The sequence below is a fragment of the Canis lupus genome, chromosome 8, assembly GCF_048164855.1.
Source record: "Canis lupus baileyi chromosome 8, mCanLup2.hap1, whole genome shotgun sequence".
NCBI classification, from domain to species: Eukaryota; Metazoa; Chordata; class Mammalia; order Carnivora; family Canidae; genus Canis; species Canis lupus.
The window spans coordinates 36050219-36067414 of NC_132845.1; the positions used below are offsets into that span (position 1 = coordinate 36050219).

At 54.6% G+C, this 17196-nt stretch overlaps 1 protein-coding gene across 1 annotated transcript; it reads left to right on the forward strand.

Moving 5' to 3' along the window:
* Positions 1 to 5743: 5743 nt before the first annotated feature.
* Positions 5744 to 16942, forward strand: LOC140637598 (chymosin-like). Its single transcript, XM_072833957.1, has 9 exons — positions 5744 to 5824; positions 8206 to 8356; positions 9192 to 9309; positions 10629 to 10747; positions 12739 to 12938; positions 14119 to 14232; positions 15182 to 15326; positions 15830 to 15928; positions 16674 to 16942. The coding sequence occupies exons 1-9, from the start codon at positions 5763 to 5765 to the stop codon at positions 16809 to 16811; spliced, it is 1146 nt and encodes a 381-aa protein (XP_072690058.1). The 5' UTR covers positions 5744 to 5762; the 3' UTR covers positions 16812 to 16942.
* The last annotated feature ends 254 nt before the right edge of the window (positions 16943 to 17196 follow it).

Consider the following 17196-nt stretch of genomic DNA (forward strand, 5'->3'; position numbering starts at 1 on the left):
ATTGCCCACACTGTTTTCCATCATGGCTGCACCACTTTACATTCTTAGCAGCAGTACACAACAGTTTCAGTTTCTCCACACTATTGCCAACATTTATTATTTTCTTTCTTTCTTTTTTTTGATAGCAGCCATCCTAATGAGTGTGAGCAGATATTTCATAGTGGTTTGATCTGCATTTCCCAAGTGAAGAATGACATTGAGCATCCTTTCATGTGCCTGTTGACCATCAGTACATGTTCTTTGAAGAAATGTCTGTTTAAGTCCTTTGCCCCTTTTGTAATTGGACTACTTGTTTTGCATGTGTGTTGTTCACTTGTAGGAACTCTTTGTATATTCCAGCTATGAGGCCCTTATCAGATATTTGATTTGCAAATATTTTCTCCCATCTTGTGAGTTGCATTGTCACTCTACCAGTAGACTGGTAGTGACACTCTACCAGTAGTCACTCTACCAGTGTCCTTTGATGCACAAGTTTTTAGCTTTGGCGGAGTCTAACATATCTATTTTGTTTCTTTTGTTGCCTATGCTTTTGGTGTCATATACAAGCAATCATTGCCGAATCCAATGTCATAAAGTTTTTGAAATTGAAATTTTGATCATGTCCTCCTCCCCAACTATTTAGTGATTCCTTAAAACTGTATTTATAAGGCAAAACATTCATGGTCTCATGATACGTGACACTGTGATTCTGTTTCATTGTCCTGCAGTGGCCTTGTGGTCCCCAGGTCCATGTTCAGTGTCCCATTTGAGCACCACCTTGCTCGGTCATGATGCATGAGCACCATGTGGAGGTGCAGACACCATTGGGAAAGCCCTGATTTCTACCAGAGAACCTTCCCATCCCATTCTTCCTATCTCCCATTCTACTTTCTTCATCTTTGCACCTTTCCAGTTAAAAACAGCCCGAGGTGGGATTTAGGGCTGGCTGTGCCCCCATGTCCCCGCAGCCTCAGCTGAAGGGCTTTCCCTGGAGCAGGGCCCTGGGCTGCTTGAGTAGCTGGTTCTGATGCTGTTTGGTTTCCATCCTCTTCCTTCTGGAAGTGCTGGATGACAAGTGTCAAACTGATAAATATGGACTTTCTTTGGGGAGGTTGTGTGAGTAATCGCCATTAAAAAAACCCGTTTATTTAAAATAATTTCCGACATACAGAAACAGTACAAAGAATTCCTGCATACCTTCCCCCAGACACCACAAATGTTGACACCTCGCCACATTTGCTTTATTCTCTTCTCTCTCTCTGTATATTTTCCGATCTGTTAGAAACTCTGTTAGAACTTACAGACACAATACTCCTTTACTTCAGTATGTCCCCCAGATCAAGGACATTTTCTTATAATTATTAAAATAAGAATCAGTACAAATATCAAAGCCAAGGAATTGACATCAATACAATACTATTACTTAAAATTTTGATCATGTCCTCCTCCCTAAATACCTAGTGATTCCTTAAAACTGTATTTATAAAGCAAAATATGGTTTCAAGATGCGGGACACAGTGATCTAGAGATGGGATTTGGCCGAGTGCCCAGTCCTGCACCAGCGCTGTGGGGACCACCTTGACTCGTTCCTTTTCCTTCCAGCCCCTTTCGGGAGGCTAGATGGGCTTGCCTGTTGCGGTTTCCCATAACTAATAATGTGCTCTCCTGTGTGCAGGGCAGGATCCCCTCCCTACCCTTCTCCCATGAGGACCTGGCAATTCCATGATGCATTGGACACAGGTTTCCATGGCTTAGGGTGTCTACTGTGAACTAGTAGAGTGAATTTTGGAAGCTGGGAGCGATTCTTCCCCAAAAGTTCTGCTGACCAGGGTGGTGGACAGGCTAGTATATCATTCATAGAGATCACTTGGGGGCAGGAAGGGATAAGGGTGGGGAGATTTTACAAATGGGCAGGGCAGCCTTCTGATGCATTTTCCAGGTCTCTACCCTCTCAAGGTCGCTCCCGGTTGAGCCTTTGCTGTCCCTGAGTCCTGCATTAAAGACCCCAAGACCCCTTCATCTTCAGCCTGAGACTTGTCAAGTGTGGACACAGTGTGATCCTCTTTGCTGATGTGCAGAGCTTTGGTGCTGTGAGAGTCATGTGTTCAACTGAGAGCCTGTGCAGTCAAGAATCAAGACCCAAGTTTGCATCTCAGATCCATTTGTTATCAGCTGAGTGACTTGGAAGGTCAGTGAGCTTTCCTAAGCTCCTGCCCACTCATCTGTGGAGGCATTTTTAAGGGCTGACACATAGTGTCGGGCACTAGGTAATCACATGATACCTGTTATAGTAGTATGGCTGAATGATACTTGGTTGGAGATACTGATTAATGATTTTTTAAAAATTCTCTCACTGAGGTACCCGGGTGGCTCAGCGGTTGAGCATCTCCCTTCAGCCCAGGGCGTGATCCCGGGGTCCTGGGATCAAGTCCCAATTGGGTTCCCTGCAGGGAGTCTGCTTCTCCCTCTGCCTGTGTCTCTGCCTTTCTCTCTGTGTCTCTCATGAATAAATAAATAAAATCTTAAAAAAAATCCTCTCATTTTCTCCTTTCTCTTTTCCTCAGAAGAGGAAAAGCCAACACTGCTCCTTTTTTCTTTTCTTTTTTTTTTTTTTTGCCTCTGTGAAGATGTACTGAGAGCAGAAAGCAGAGGCGGAAAAAAAAAAAAAAAAAGAAAGCAGAGGCAACCTGTAGGACTTCCAGGTCAGGATGTCGTTGCCTGAAGCCTAGGGCTTTAGGGGAACTTAGGGCTCCTCGGAGGGTGTAGAAGGAAGAGGTGGGGGAGACAGGCGGGTCCTAAGTGGCGAGGACCTGGGACCTGCTTCCGGGTGGTGGCCCAGAGGGGTGGCAAGACCAGAGAGGAGTGACTGTGTGGCCTGTCTCAGGGAGTATGAGGCCGCCTCCAGAAGGCTAGACTGGCCCAGGTTGGGCATGGAGGCAGCAGGGGCCCAGGCAGGGGTGAGGAAAGACCACCGGGCACGTCCTGGAAACTCGGCATGCTGGGGAGTCATGTGTGCAGAGGCACCTCTGCAGCACTATGCAAAAATGACTGATTAATTTGCCCCCTCCGCCTGGAGGGACAACGCAGAAATTCAGTTGATTTCTCTAACAGGAAAAGAACTGATGCTTTGTACATACCTGAGATTCAGACCTGCTCCATGAGCTTGTGACCTGCACATTCGAGGCTGGGAGTGACTTGGCCAAGGTCAGGTAACAGCAGTCATTTATGACTCACAGAAATCCCAACACATGGACTGTCTGTCTTTGATCCTAACATGAACATCTCAGTATCAGAAAAGGAAACTGAGGCGCCCAGAAATTAAGGGACTTGCTCAAGGCCACACCACCACATGGCAGGCCCAGGATTGAGGCCCAGGATAGTCACATCTGTACTTTCCAGAAACCACGCTCCCCTGTCAACTGGCTGCTTGCAGGGGGAGATGTATGTCCCTTTGGATTTCTCCCTCTACTGCTTATCACAGCAGGGTCACATATGGGATCAAATCTTTCCCCACCTGACTGTGGGCTCCCCAGGCATGGAGATGACACCAGCTCCATACCTCTGTGGCCATTGTGAGCACGTAGAAGATGCTCAAGATACTGAGTTGAACCGACTTTGTTGCTGCTTATGTCTGAGTGGAGATCACAGGGGGTTGGTTACCCAGGATAGCTTGTCCCCAGGCCCTGATTTTGTTTTGCCATTTTTGTGAGTCCGTCCCCAGGCACAAAGAATCTAGACCAAGGGAAGTTGTCCTCGCCTGGTACTGGGTAGCCAGTGATGAAATCTTATCATAGTTTTTTCTAAAAGCTTTTTGTGATTCTTGGCCTGCCCCCGTGGATAAGCAGTTCCAATGCTCTGTGCAATCTGGGGCAGCGCTCCCGATAGCATGCGCGTGAATGCTGTTAGAATGATGTCAATCTCGTGAGTAAACACAGAGCAACCAGGGCTAAGGGATCTTTAGTTTTTGGCTTTGAGGGTCACCTTCCAGTGAGACGGATGGCTGAGCCTGATTCTCCCGGCCCTGAGCTGCTGGGTGGGGCTGGGCCCCGGGTGGCGTGGAGCAGGGTACCACAATGCTGGTGTTGTTGACCCCGGAGGGTCCGGCCCCAGATATCGTGCACAGGCACGGCTGTCCCCAGGGGTCTGCAGGGGTCGGCAGGAGTGAGCCAGAAGCAGACCTGCTCCAGACTTGCTATTGCAAACTCGTGAAATTCCCATAGCATGCCGGGCCCTGTGGGGCCGTGTGGAGTGTGACAGACCAGGGGTCTTGTGGCCATTTAAACTTCTTCAGGGGCAAGTCCATCCACCTCTCCAAGTCTCCATCTCGTCATCTGCAGCTCATAAGAAAGGCATGGCCCTGCTGTGCCCCGAGAGGGGTGGGAAGACCGTTCACGAGCTCGTTTGCTTAACCAAGCATTTAGTGATCATCTCCTAGGCGTCCTGCTCTCCTGCTCCGTGCTGGTGTGGGGGAGGGAAGACCACCCAGATGCGGGGCCGCTGGGCAGGACACACAGGCCTTTGAGGAGGGATGTGGGTGGCTGGGCAGGGCCTTGCCAAGGGAAGGCTCACAGCTGGCTGTCTTCCTCACTCCCGCCATCAAGCTCTCAGTTCCCCTGCTGCTGGGCCTCCCGAAGCCCTCCAGTCAAACACGGGACATTCTGGGGCTGTCCCTCTCAGCGTGCCCTGTGTCCCGGGCCCACTGCATGCCTGCCTCGTTGGCTACCAAGCCTGCCCTCTCTGGGCCACTCCCTTGCCTCCCTGACGACTGTCCTGCAGGGTGTCGGCACCACAGGCTCCTGCACACCTGTGGCCCCAGAGCCCCTGCATGTTCCTGCTTTGATCCTTACTTTCCAGCTCACAGCCTTCCCTCTCCACCCATTCTGTGGCTGAGTCTTTGTGTCCCTTTTTGCCCTAATTCTCTCTAGGGTGGTGGCGGGGTGCTATGCTCATCACAAAGCCCTGCATGTGCGCTCTGAGAAGCTCATCTTAGACATCTGTGTGGGACTAGGGTGCCCGCTCTTGGCCTCATCTGCTGCCTAAATCTGATCACCACAGCATCTCTTCCTCCCTCCGTGTGTGTGGCACACATCTGCCTTCCCTCTTCACCCTCGCCAGCACCCCCATGCAGCAGCTCCTGGGATCCAGCATCTACCCCTCACCTTCCCAACACCCTTCTCACAGGAACCAGGGGACACAGCCTGCACAGTGCAGAGGTCTTGGGCTTGCTAAGGTCTCTTAGCCTGGGGTGACAGATTGAAGGAGCACTCTCTGCCTTGGGAGTAGACTGACTGCTCCCTGGCATGTGGGGCTGGGCGGACTGAGCTGGAGATCCCTGGACAGGGCAGGCTGCTGGCTCCCTGGGAGTTCAGGCCCAGGGAGGAGAGGCAGCTAAGGTAGGAGGGGGGTCTGCTGCGAAGAGACCTCGTTACAGACCCTAAGATGGAACATGAGACAGGTTTCTGGCGGTGATCCCACTGCGTTAGCTCAAGTAGACATGTCTGGAGGGGAAATCAGGTCAGGGAGGCCTATGTGACATTTCTCAGCCTAAAGATCAAGCACGTGTACGCTTCAGCTTTGAAGTCCTTGCAGTGGTGGACTTTGTGGCCCTTATCACAGTGGGTATTGGGTACTCTGGCTGCTATCTTAATGTGTTTGCAGAGCAGCCCCAAGTCAGGGGGTCATCTCTGTAGCCCGGGCTCCCAGCCAGAGAGAACCCTGTACCCTCTATAAAAGCTGTGGGGATGAGTACTGGCTCCAGCAGTGGCCAGCCCGCGGTGTCCAGGATGAGGTGTCTCGTGGTGCTACTTGCAGTCCTCGCCCTCTCCCAGGGCAGTGGGGTCACCAGGTGGGTGTCAGGCCCCAGGGAAGGGAAAGGGCATCACTCGCACCTGCTCTGGGTGGGTCTCTCTCCTGGCGTCCCACAGTCGCCCCCCCGGAATCTTCAGAGGCCATGCTGCAGGTCCCCAGGAAACGCACTCGGTCAATGCTGCCTTTGCATTTGGGACCTTTCCCTCTAAGTGTGCTCCTGCCACTGCAGGGGGGCGGGGGCGGTGAACAAGAACACAGGGTAAGATGGGCAGCCTGGGATATTAAGGGCATGGCTTCTAGAGTCAGACTGCCTGTGGTTTGATCCCCAGCTGCATCACTAACCTGACTATCTGTGCCCTGTTTCCTCTTCCACTGTGAAATTAGGATAACAGAAAGCATCCATCTTACAGGCTAGTCATGAGGAGTGCACGAGTGGGTGTTTGTAAAATGCTTTGCACAGTGCTTGGCACACGATAAGAGCTATGTATGCGTTTCTCAACCAAAATAAAGTCCTCTGGGTGAGATTCCCAATTTCTGCTCCAAAATTAATAACTGATATTTCCTTTTTTGATAATTTTTTAAATGATTTTTTAAAAAAGTAATCTCTATACCCATCATGGGGCTCGAACTCACGACCCAGAGATCAAGAGTCACATCCTCTGCCGACTGACTCAGCCAGGCACCCTGTAACTGATATTTCTGGAGCTGCTTGCTACTAGGTGCCACTAATCCTCCTGGATTAGGTAGACATTATTGTTTGCATTTTACAGATGAGGAAGCTGTTGTTTAGGGAGGGTCCCTGAGCTGCCCAAGGCCCATGGTTCATGCTGGAGGAGTTGGGTCTTGGTCCCAAGGGGACCTATGCTCTTGCCACAAAATCATGCTATTTCTGGTTCCCAGGCTCGAGCCCAAGTGGCTCCTCAAGCCCTGAGCCTGGGGAGACCTGAATCCATCCCTGGGAAGCTGGATCCCTCAAAAGGGACCAGGGTGTCTTTGACCAGTCAGAGCTCCTTATGGTCTTGAAACTGAAGTTCTGTTGAGTGCCAGGCATTGGGTGGTCTCAGTGCAGGGACTGAGGGCAGCACCAGCGGAGCATGGTTTCCATGGTGATGGGACTTCCTAGCTCTTGGCTGGGAAGTGGGCCAGCATCCCTCTGAGGGAGGCTCCCTGGGGCCCTGTGCTGGACACAGCAGCGCAGCAGAGAGGCGGCTACCTCTGTGGGAGTCCCAGGCATCCCACGAGTGGATCCTGAGCTGAGCAGGAGCAGGAGCCAAGCAAGCAGAACACAGAGGGGCCTGGACACGGGGACACAGGAAAGGGTGGCTGTAGGATTGGTTCTGGGAGTCTCCTTCCTTTCGGGCTGTGTCTTCTTCTATCATCGGACACAAAGGCTGGGAAATGTCTCAAGGACCTTTTATTTCTGTTGGGTCCTGGCTGAAGTCACACTTGAGGGCTGGAGAAGAAAGGCACCGGAGGAGAGCCCATAAATCACATGCAGGGCTGCTCCATAGGGGACCCGTCTGGGGTGTGAACCCCACGAGAACACCCATTTTCTTTGAGGGTTTTACAGCTGCTGCCATTTGATCGCTCTCCAAGCACGTTCATAGCTGCGGTCTCCACTTGTCCTTCAGTCAGCCCCATGGAGGAGGAGGACCGCATGGCCCTTGGAACTGGGGGGACATGCGGGATCGGCAGCCTACATTCCTTCAACCTACAGGAGGGGGCGCTAGGCACCAAAGAGGTGAAGCTACAAGCTTGGTCAAAAGCAGGGCTGGAGAGGGGCTGGAAAGGAAGGAGGTTGCCCATTTTGCAGAGGTGAAGCTGGAGCTCAGAGGGCTTTTAGGGGCTACCCAGGGTGCCACAGCCTACAGAGCTGGATCCAGAAAGCCTCCGCTGGTTTCCCTCTCGATTCTCTTCCGTTGATTTGCTTCCACTGTCCAACATCTAAACTCTGTTAGAAGCTCCCGAGGACCACACTCTGTCCTGAGACCCTTTGAAGAATTTTCACGCTACCCAGAGAGCCGGTCACAGGGGCCACAAGGAGGGAGCGTTTCCACAGCATGGAGCAGCGTCGGGGGGACGCCACCCCTCTCCAGGCCGAGTGCTCCCAGACGGCAGATACCGTACCCCTGTGCTCACACGGTGTCCGGCCTGCAGGAGGCAGGCTGCAAGGATTCAGAGACCTGAAGGAATGCTGTTGTATCTCTCAGACCTCAGAGTTGCAAAACTCATTAGTAGGCTATCAATTAAATTAAATCTCCACCAACTTAATGAAAAGAGAAAGGACTAGGGACTGTCAGAGTGCATTGTGGTTAGTAAGGGGGAGCACCGAATTGCGGCACTTCTGGGCACCTCTCGGAGGCCGGCAGCCCTGAGGAGAAGCCCACCAGCATCATGAACTCTTCCCCGTCTCCTCAGGATCCCTCTGCACAAAGGCAAGTCGGTGAGAAAGGCCCTGAAGGAGCATGGGCTCCTAGAGGACTTCCTGAAGAAACACCCGTATGCCATCAGCAGGAAGTACTCAAATTTAGAGAAGGTGGCCAGCGAGCCCTTGGCCAACTACCTGGACGTAAGTGGCTCTGCTCTCTCTGTGTGAGGGGGACCCCCCGGCCCCTGCCTCTTTCCTCTTCTAGGATTCATGGAGCCCCGGGGGCTGTGGAGGCCGCCCCCATGCCCCTCAGGCAGCTCTGCACTGGGCCAGCAGACCCAGCAAAGGCAAGGCTCTGAATGTCACCGCCAGCAGGGTCTGAGCTCAGGCGACCTGCAGACGACATCCCTGGGGGCACATAATCTGCTCCCCTGTGCACCACATGCCTGGCTTTTCCAGCCCGGGGGACCCATGTCTTAGTCTGGGCCCAGCAGGGATGGGGCACCAGTGCCCATCTGTGGCCACCCAGGACCCGACAGGGATGTGGCCTCTTCCTCTCTGGAGCCTGTCGCCCCCTCATCTGTCACTCCGGCAGTAGACAGGCAGCCTTGTCTCTCCTGTGCTCCTTCCCTCACTAGGTCATGCTCACCCCCGCCCCAACCCTAGTTCTGACATGGGGAGGTGGGCAAGGAGGCATGGCAGGGACAGCTTGGGTCGGGACTTGGGGTCTGTACCTCACTGGTGCCCCATCTCTGAGTCCCTGCCAGGGGCTGGGGGGGTCCCAGTCTTTCTACCAGGAAGGGCTTATGTTTTGATCTAATGTCTGCCTCTGAGGCTGAGGGAGCCGTGGTTGTAGTGCTTGTGGGAGGGGCAGGCAAGCGAAGCGGGTCAGAAGCCCTGGGTGGTGGGGTGGGGGGGGTTGGGAGGACCCTCCCCAGCGATCCTCATTCCCCCCCTTCTCCTTTGCTCTGTGCCAAGCATTGATCCTTATCCCTTTGCTGTCCTTCCCGCCTGCCACACTGCTATCTGTCCCCAGTGTCAGTACTTCGGGAGGATCTCCATTGGGACCCCACCCCAGGAATTCACCGTGGTGTTTGACACCGGCTCCTCCGACCTCTGGGTGCCCTCTGTCTACTGCAAGAGTACTGCCTGCCGTGAGTGAGCTCCCTGGCAGCCCCCAGGCCCAGAGCCCAGGACTCTGCTGCCCGTGTGGTGAGGGGGGAGGTTGAACTCCCTCGGAGCCTAAGAGTCCGTGAATCTCAGTGACGTCCACAATGACTGAGGAGGCCCGGCCTCTTTGGAGAAAGGATGGTAAACGCCCCACGCAGAGATGGGGTCAGGCTTCACGCTTCAAGTGCCAGAAGCCAAAGTCAGATGTGGGTCGCTGGATTCTGGCTGCAGCAGGGGCTCCGCTGGGGGCTTTGGACAAGGCGTTGGGTCTGCTGGAAACAGGGAGAGGCTTTGCTTGCATTCTGGCCACCACTCGAGCTGTGGGGTGCTGGGGAGAACGTGGGTACAGGAGAGCTTGCTTTGACATTTCCAGCCTCCTGAATGTGTCCCATCTCCTCGCTCACCCCTTCCAACTGCCCACAGATGGAGAAGGGGTGCAAATCAGGGGCTTAATGCATAAGTGCCAGCTAGAAATTAGGGGCACTTAGGCTATTTATTTATTTATTTTATTCATTTGAGAAAGAGAGAGAGTACAAGAGAAAGAACAGAGCACAAGCGAACAGGGGAGAGGGGACAGAGGGAGAGGGAGAAGCAGACTCCCCACTGAGCAGAGAGCCCGCTGCCTGCCGTGGGGCTGGAGCCCAGGGACTCCAGGTCATGACCTGAGCCAAAGCAGACGCTCAACTGACTGAGCCACCCAGGCGCCCTGGTATTTACTTATTTAGTCTTTATGAGGAGCCCAGGCAAGCCGCTGACCCTCCTGAGTCTTTGGGTTTCCTTCCTATAAAATGGGACTACGTATGGTATGCCAGCGGGTGCTGGGGGAATAGAGGGCCAGGATCCGTTACTAATGATGAGTCGATGTTCAATACATGTAAATGATTTTATTTGATGCTTATTAATAATTGATTTCTTCAATAATCCTGGGAGATTGGTGCTCTTTTTATCTCCCTTTACCAGAGAAGGAAGCAAAGTTGAGAGAAGAAAAGGCTCTTGCCTAAGGTTACAGAGCTGGTAAGAGTAAAATGTCTATGGAAACCACAGGGACAGCTTGTTTTCTTCTTGTTTTGTTTGGCAGCTACACAGGTAGCACTGGGTTCAGAGAGGTGGGCTGAGCAGCAAAGAATAATTTTCTTTACTAAACGTGGGGGATCAAGAGAGAATGCGTTGCTTATTTTCAGCAGGAAGGGTTGGTATTTAGACCATATTCTTACAAGGCCTAGTGAGGTCTCAGCCCTGGCCGGCGCCGTCAGGGGCAAGGAGACTATCTATGGGCCTCGCTAACCCTGGGTCTGTGTTTCAGAAAGCCATCACCGCTTCGACCCAGCCAAGTCCTCCACCTTCCAGAACCTGAATGAGCCCCTGTCCATCCAGTACGGCACGGGCAGCATGCAGGGCTTTCTGGGCCTTGATACCGTCACTGTGAGTGGGGCTTTGGGCCAGCCGGCGCTCACCCTTCCTTCCCCACTAGCTGCTTTGCCACCCAGACACACAGGCTCTGGCCGGCTGCTCCCCAGCTGGGGCTGAGAGGCCCTTTGGGGCCCTGCCCCTCCCCGACTGGGGGGCCTGGTGGGTAGGGATGCTGGGAGGGATCTCATCCACCCTCTTCTCCTCCCTTCTCTCCTTCCCATGCCAGCCCTCACAGTCCCCCCGAGAGGCTTCTCCATGCCCAGTTTCCTTCTTCCCCATCCTTTGTCATCTGTCCTTGCCACAGTCCGTTCAGAATCCCGAGCCCGCGCCAGCACCGAATGCTTTGGTGTCATATGTGTGACCTCATTGTAAATTAGTTCTCAGGGAGGTAGTTTTCCCCATTGTGCAGATGAGGAAATTGAAGGTCCCATGAGTTGGTAACTTCCCCAAAGTCCCCAAGTCACACAGCCCGTGCTGGGCGCTCCGTGTCAGACCTATGCTTCTGACTCTCTGAGCAATGCCCTTGGCTTGACCTCACTCCTTTGCCCCAGAAGGGCCATCGAGTGGCATCTTTCATGTCAGGGAGCATCTGTGGCCCCTGAGCAAGGCTTCCTCTCCCTTCTGCAGCTCTGTGGCTTCTAAAGTAGTCAACACAGGGACGGGCACATAGTCAGTGCTCAGTACACATGAGCTTTCTGCTTTCCTTCTTCAGCCATTATCTTAAGAGCCAAGCAGCATCCCCTGGTGCTTATCACTTCCATCTTCCTTGAGTTCTTCCTGGGTCTGGCTGAAGGCTCTTTTGCTTTGAACCCAAAGGGACACACACAGCTCTTCTCAGCTGACGGCCCTCTCCTCAGCCTCTTCTGTTGGCAAAGCAGGTGCCCACCCAGCTCAGGCCTCCCCAGGGGTCAGCACCAGACCGTGGAGGTCCCAGACCACTGGCTGAGGTGGCCCAGCAGACAGGGCCCAGGAAGGCGACTCCCCTGCCTGAGCCATGGTGCACCGGGTGGCCCTCATGTGCCCACCTTGGGCAAGGGATGGGGGAGAGAGCCATGGGGGTCTGGCCCCCCTCAGCGGGCCCACACGGCAATGAGGCCAAGTCGGGGCATGGGAGGAGGGGAAAGGTTGATGGGGGTTAGGGAGCGTGAGCAAGGGGTCAGAAGCCTGAGATGAGGGGTGAGAAGCAGGATCAGAAGGTGACGGTGCTCTAGGACACTGGTGGGGAGTGGGGTGGGAGGCTGTGGAGGGTCGTAGCAAGGGGTGACATGACTGGACGCCCATTTTCAAAGATCACTTTGGCTGCCTGAGTGGGGGACGGTTTGGTTATAAGGGGCTGGGTGGAAGCAGGCTCAGAATGGCCTGGTGGGCGCATCGGCCTTCCCAGGCCGAGGGCAGATTAACAAGAGATGTGGAGGCAGCACTTCCTTAGCATCATGCCATTAACGTCCAACGGCCAAACATTTAGTAAGTGCTCGATACAGGTTCAGCATTAGTGAAACAGAGGCCAACACTGCTGTCAGATGCAGGTGTTATTATTTCATTTAACAGGTGAGGAGATTGAGGCTCAGAGAGGTGCTCGTTCAGGGTCACACAGGCAGCACAGGACAGAGCAAGGACACATAGCCAGGGCTCTTAGATGCAAAGCGTGTATATGTTCTTTCTGTCCGCAGTGCTGCCCACAGCTCTTCGCTGGCCAAGGGCCCCTGTGCCACTGCCAAGGGGGCCGCAGGCTGGCAGGGGGCCTCGGAGCATCCCTCACCCCACCCCGTTCTTTGGGCTCACCCATCAACTTCTGTACCTTGAACACTGCTGTCTTCACTCTTCCCTGGGTCCTCTCAAAACTGGACTCAAAACCACAGAGCAGGGCTGGGAAACAAGGGTGTTCTCTCTCTTGAGCTCCCCAGGGGCTGGGCCCTAGGGGCTGACCCGGATACTGGCCTGCCCCAGGATCTTCCTGCCTCTGGCCCAAGGAGGTCACTCTGCTTCTCTCGCATCCCTTGCAGGTCTCCAGCATCGTGGACCCCCAGCAGACTGTGGGCCTGAGCACTCAGGAGCCTGGCAGCGTCTTTACCTACTCTGAGTTCGATGGCATCCTGGGGCTGGCCTACCCCTCTCTCGCCTCCCCGTACTCAGTGCCTGTGTTTGACAACATGATGCAGAATCACCTGGTGGCCCAAGACCTGTTCTCTGTGTATTTGTCCAGGTAGGAGCTATCCCCAGCCAGGGCGGACTTACACGGCCTGGCAAGGTCTGAGGGATATCAGCCCCTTTGGGACACTGCAACTCAAGCCTGCTGGCCAGAACCCAAGCAAACCTCTCCTTGTTTCCAGGCAGACCCAACTTATTTTTTTTTTTTAAGATTTTATTTATTTATTTGAGAGAGAGAGAAAAAGAGAGAGATCATAAACAGAGGAGAAGGATAGAGGGAGAAGCAGCCTCCCCGCTGAGCAGAGAGCCTGATATGGGGCTCCATCCCAGCACCCTGAGATCATGACCTGAGCTGAAGGCAGACGCTTAACCGACTGAGCCTCCCAGGCTTCCAGACCCAACACCTTGTCCAAAGCCCCCAGCGGAGCCCCTGCTGCAGCCAGAATCCAGCGACCCACATCTGACTTTGACTTCTGGCACTTGAAGCATGAAGCCTGACCCCATCTCTGCGTGGGGACGTTTACCGTCTTTTCTCCAAAGGGGCCGGGCCTCCTTAGTCATTGTGGACGTCACTGAGATTCACAGACTCTTAGGCTCCGAAGGAGTCCGACCTCCCCGCTCACCACATGGGAAACAGGCCTGGGGGAGACATCACCCTGAACTGGTGCCTAAGTCACACCTGGAGCCCAGAGCTCCCTCTCCTTTCCTCTTTTTTTTCCCTCCCCTCTCTTCCTGCCCCGTGATGATGCAGCTCAGCTGAACAGAGGGGCAGGTGGCAGGATAGAGAGAAGGGCGCTGCCCTCAGGGGAAGGAGGGTGCTGGGGAACCGAGGTCAGGGGAACCCAGGCAAGGGGGCACTTGGTACACTCATGCGTTCATTCCAGAAGTGTTGGTGGGTGTGACTGTGCAGGTGCTGCGCCAGGAGACGGGGCTTCGTCAGCAAACAAGGCAGACTGGGAGTCCGCTCTCTAGCAGGCGAGGCAGACGACACGCAATTACACAATTATGCTTAGGGCTGCAGGCAGGTCGGGGCGCAGGGAAGGCTTGGCGGTGACGGGGTAGCCCAGTCTAACGGGGGTGGGTGTGCTGGGTGGCGGGGGAAGCTTCGCTGAGGCTCGGGGTGGTGATCCAGGTGAGGCAGGGAGGACAGCGTGTGCTAGGCCCGCGGGTGCGACAGGGCAGCCTCGCCAAGCCGGGGGGTCAGAATGCCGCAACACGCCTTTCCTTGGTTTCAGGAATGGCCAGGGGAGCATGCTGACGCTGGGAGCCATAGACCCGACCTACTACACAGGCGCCCTGCACTGGGTGCCCGTGACCGTGGAGGAGTACTGGCAGTTCACCGTGGACAGGTGAGTGCGCCACAGCCGCCTCCGGGTGGGGGGCTGCGAGGGCCCGGGATCAGCCCGTGAGCGCTGGAAGCTCATGAGCCTCTCACATCAGACTCAGAGTTAGACACTTCCAAGGCCGGTGACCTTTGTCAGTGAGGACGCTGACGTTTCCTGCTGCTCTGCTAATAGGAGCCCGGCACTGACCAGGCCCTACTGCCTGAAGGCATTGCAATGACTGATATTGGGGCTGTTCTCGTTCATTCCTCACTGAAACCCTAGGGGGTGGGTTCCACACTAGTGTCCTCACTTTATAATTTACTAACATCAAGTCTGAACCTTGTGACCATCCCTCGAGGAAGTCAAGGAAAGAGTTGCTAGCATACCCGTCTTGTGTCTGAGAAGCCCGAGTCCGGGCAGGTTGGTGACTCGCCCAAGACCTGCAGCAAGTGAACGGCAGGGAGAGGACTTGAAGCCAGATCTTTAGGCAACTAGGGCAGTACTCATTTCACCCCTTAGTGCACACAACTTTGCTGGGTTTTAAAAAAAGATTTATTTATTTATTTGAGGGGTGAGCTGGGGGAGGGGCAGAGTCTCTTAAACAGACTCCTTGCCCAGCACGGAGCCCAATTCAGGGCTTGATCCCAAGATCACAACCCGAGCTGAAACCAAGAGTCAGATGTTTAAACGGCCTGTGCCACCACCCACGTACCCATGACTTTGCTGTTCTATTGAAGTTTCTGTCCCATGGAAGGTGGGACAGCCTTGATTTAGCCACTGACTTGGAAGTAAATGTTTTTAGGTCTTTTCTCTGAGCTCAGCAAGTTTTGGGGACTCTAGGAAGGAGCCCAAGGGAAAGGTCCAGCCTTTCCTCCCTGCCTGAGGATCCTGGCGGGGGAGGATGGGGGGGGGGGCAGGGAGGGCAGGCTGCATGCTGGACGCACTGCGAGGCTGTCCTGTTTCCACTCTGCAGCGTTACTGTCAATGGTGTGGTGGTGGCCTGTGATGGTGGCTGTCAGGCCATCCTGGACACAGGCACCTCTATGCTGGTTGGGCCCAACAGCGACATCCTCAACATCCAGTCAGCCATTGGAGCCACACAGGACCAATATGGGATGGTGAGGCCTGGCCCATTTCCCTGGAGGGGCTGGGATTTCTCAGGAGGCCTTCACAGTGGTCTTCTAGCTTGGCGCATCATTGCTGTCAGAGCTCTCGTGTCTCATGCAGAGGCCGAGGTCTGGCCTCCCGTCCCCCAGGAGGATCGTGCATCCCTGACTCTGCTATACCCCCTTGCTCCTCCTCCACCCACGGGTCTCTTTGCCTCCTCCCTGACAGCTAAGTGCTCCGGGGTCCTGGGGAGGTCTGGCTGAGCCTGGAGAAAACTCGGAGGCCCATCCTCCTTTATCTCAAGCTGGGGTGTGTTCCTGCACTGGCTGACAGCAGGTCCCTCTCAGTGTAACTCTTCTGAGGCCTGGGGGTCTCCCTAGAGTCCTCTGAGTGGGCAGGCCCTCCTACCTCTTGGCTCCAGTGCAGAGGAAGGGGTCCTGGGTTGGCCCTTCTCTGGCCTCACCCAGCCCCATCAGATCTACCGTCCATCTAAGATGACCTCCTTCTGGTCTAGTTTGACATCAACTGCGGGAACCTGGGCAGCATGCCTTCGGTGGTCTTTGAGATCCACGGCAGAAAGTACCCACTGCCCCCGTCTGCCTACACCAGCCAGGTAGGAGTTCTCAGGAGAAGAAGCCTGGGTCCACCTAGCACTCCTCCACTCTCCTGGCAAGTCAGCCAGTTGTAAAGTGGCGGGGCCCCAAGGGAAAATGCAGGAAGTGCATGTAAACGAACTGGCCCTTCTGAGTGGGCCTCCCTCATGGCCGATACAGCTCCATCCTGGGAGAAGCGGGGCAGAATGAAAGTAGAGAGCCCCGCAGCCCAAGGGAGGGTTGGGTTGGCAGGACCACAGCCCGCTCCCTGTGGGAACTGCATCCACCGCTCCAGCTTCTAAGCCCAGAGGCCTGCAGCATGCAGCATCGTCCAGGATTTTTGTAGGTAGCCTGGGCTTCGGGACCCGGCCCTTAGCCCTCCTCACCCACTGGCCTCAGCTTTGACCCAGCCCTGAGTACACACAACGGGCAAGGCCTCAGGCCCCTGGGCCTGGTCTGGCTGGTCATCAGGGCAGTAGGTGCTGAGTGGAAGGGGGGTGCTAGAGAGGACAGGTGAGGAGGAGTGGAGTGAGGGGACCCCAGTGAGTAACCTTGCATGAAGTCACTTGATTTTCTGAATATCAATTTCTTCATCTTTTGAGTGGGATGAATCTGATACTTGTCTGCTTCCCTCGGAAGGTGATTTCAAGGATGAAAGAAAATACGAGCTGAGAGAGGGACTGTGGGGTGTGGTAGGGGGAGGCCCACCGTCAGACACGGTGACCTGCCTCGGGCCTAGCTGTATCTCTGCCTCGCCTTTCCCAGGATATGGGCTTCTGCTCCAGTGGCTTCCAGGGTGAAGGCGATTCCCAGCTGTGGATCCTGGGGGATGTCTTCATCCGGGAGTATTACAGCGTCTTTGACAGAGTTAACAACCGCCTGGGACTGGCCAAGGCCATCTGATGGCACTGCTGACCATGGACCACGCATGCATATCCCAAACATGCATGCGTGCGTGCACAAACACACACACGTGTGCACTTATAGATCAGGTTTTCAGGCACATGGTTCAATAAATACCATATCTCTGCAAAGTGTGGCTTCTGTGGGGCCAAAGCCCTGCGCCGTTATGATGGTGGGGACTGACTGTCCCGCGGCTCTGACCACAGTGGGGCTACGTGGCTGGGAAACGTTGGTGGGTGGAGACTTTCGCAAGGGAATTGGTCACTTCAAGCTTAGGTCAGGTAAAAGCGAGACTTGCCTTTCTGGTCTCCCACTCGAGATCTTTCTGGGGGAAAGGGTGCAGTAGGAGAGACCTTGGCAGGTTGAGGCTTGTACCTGGGGAGCA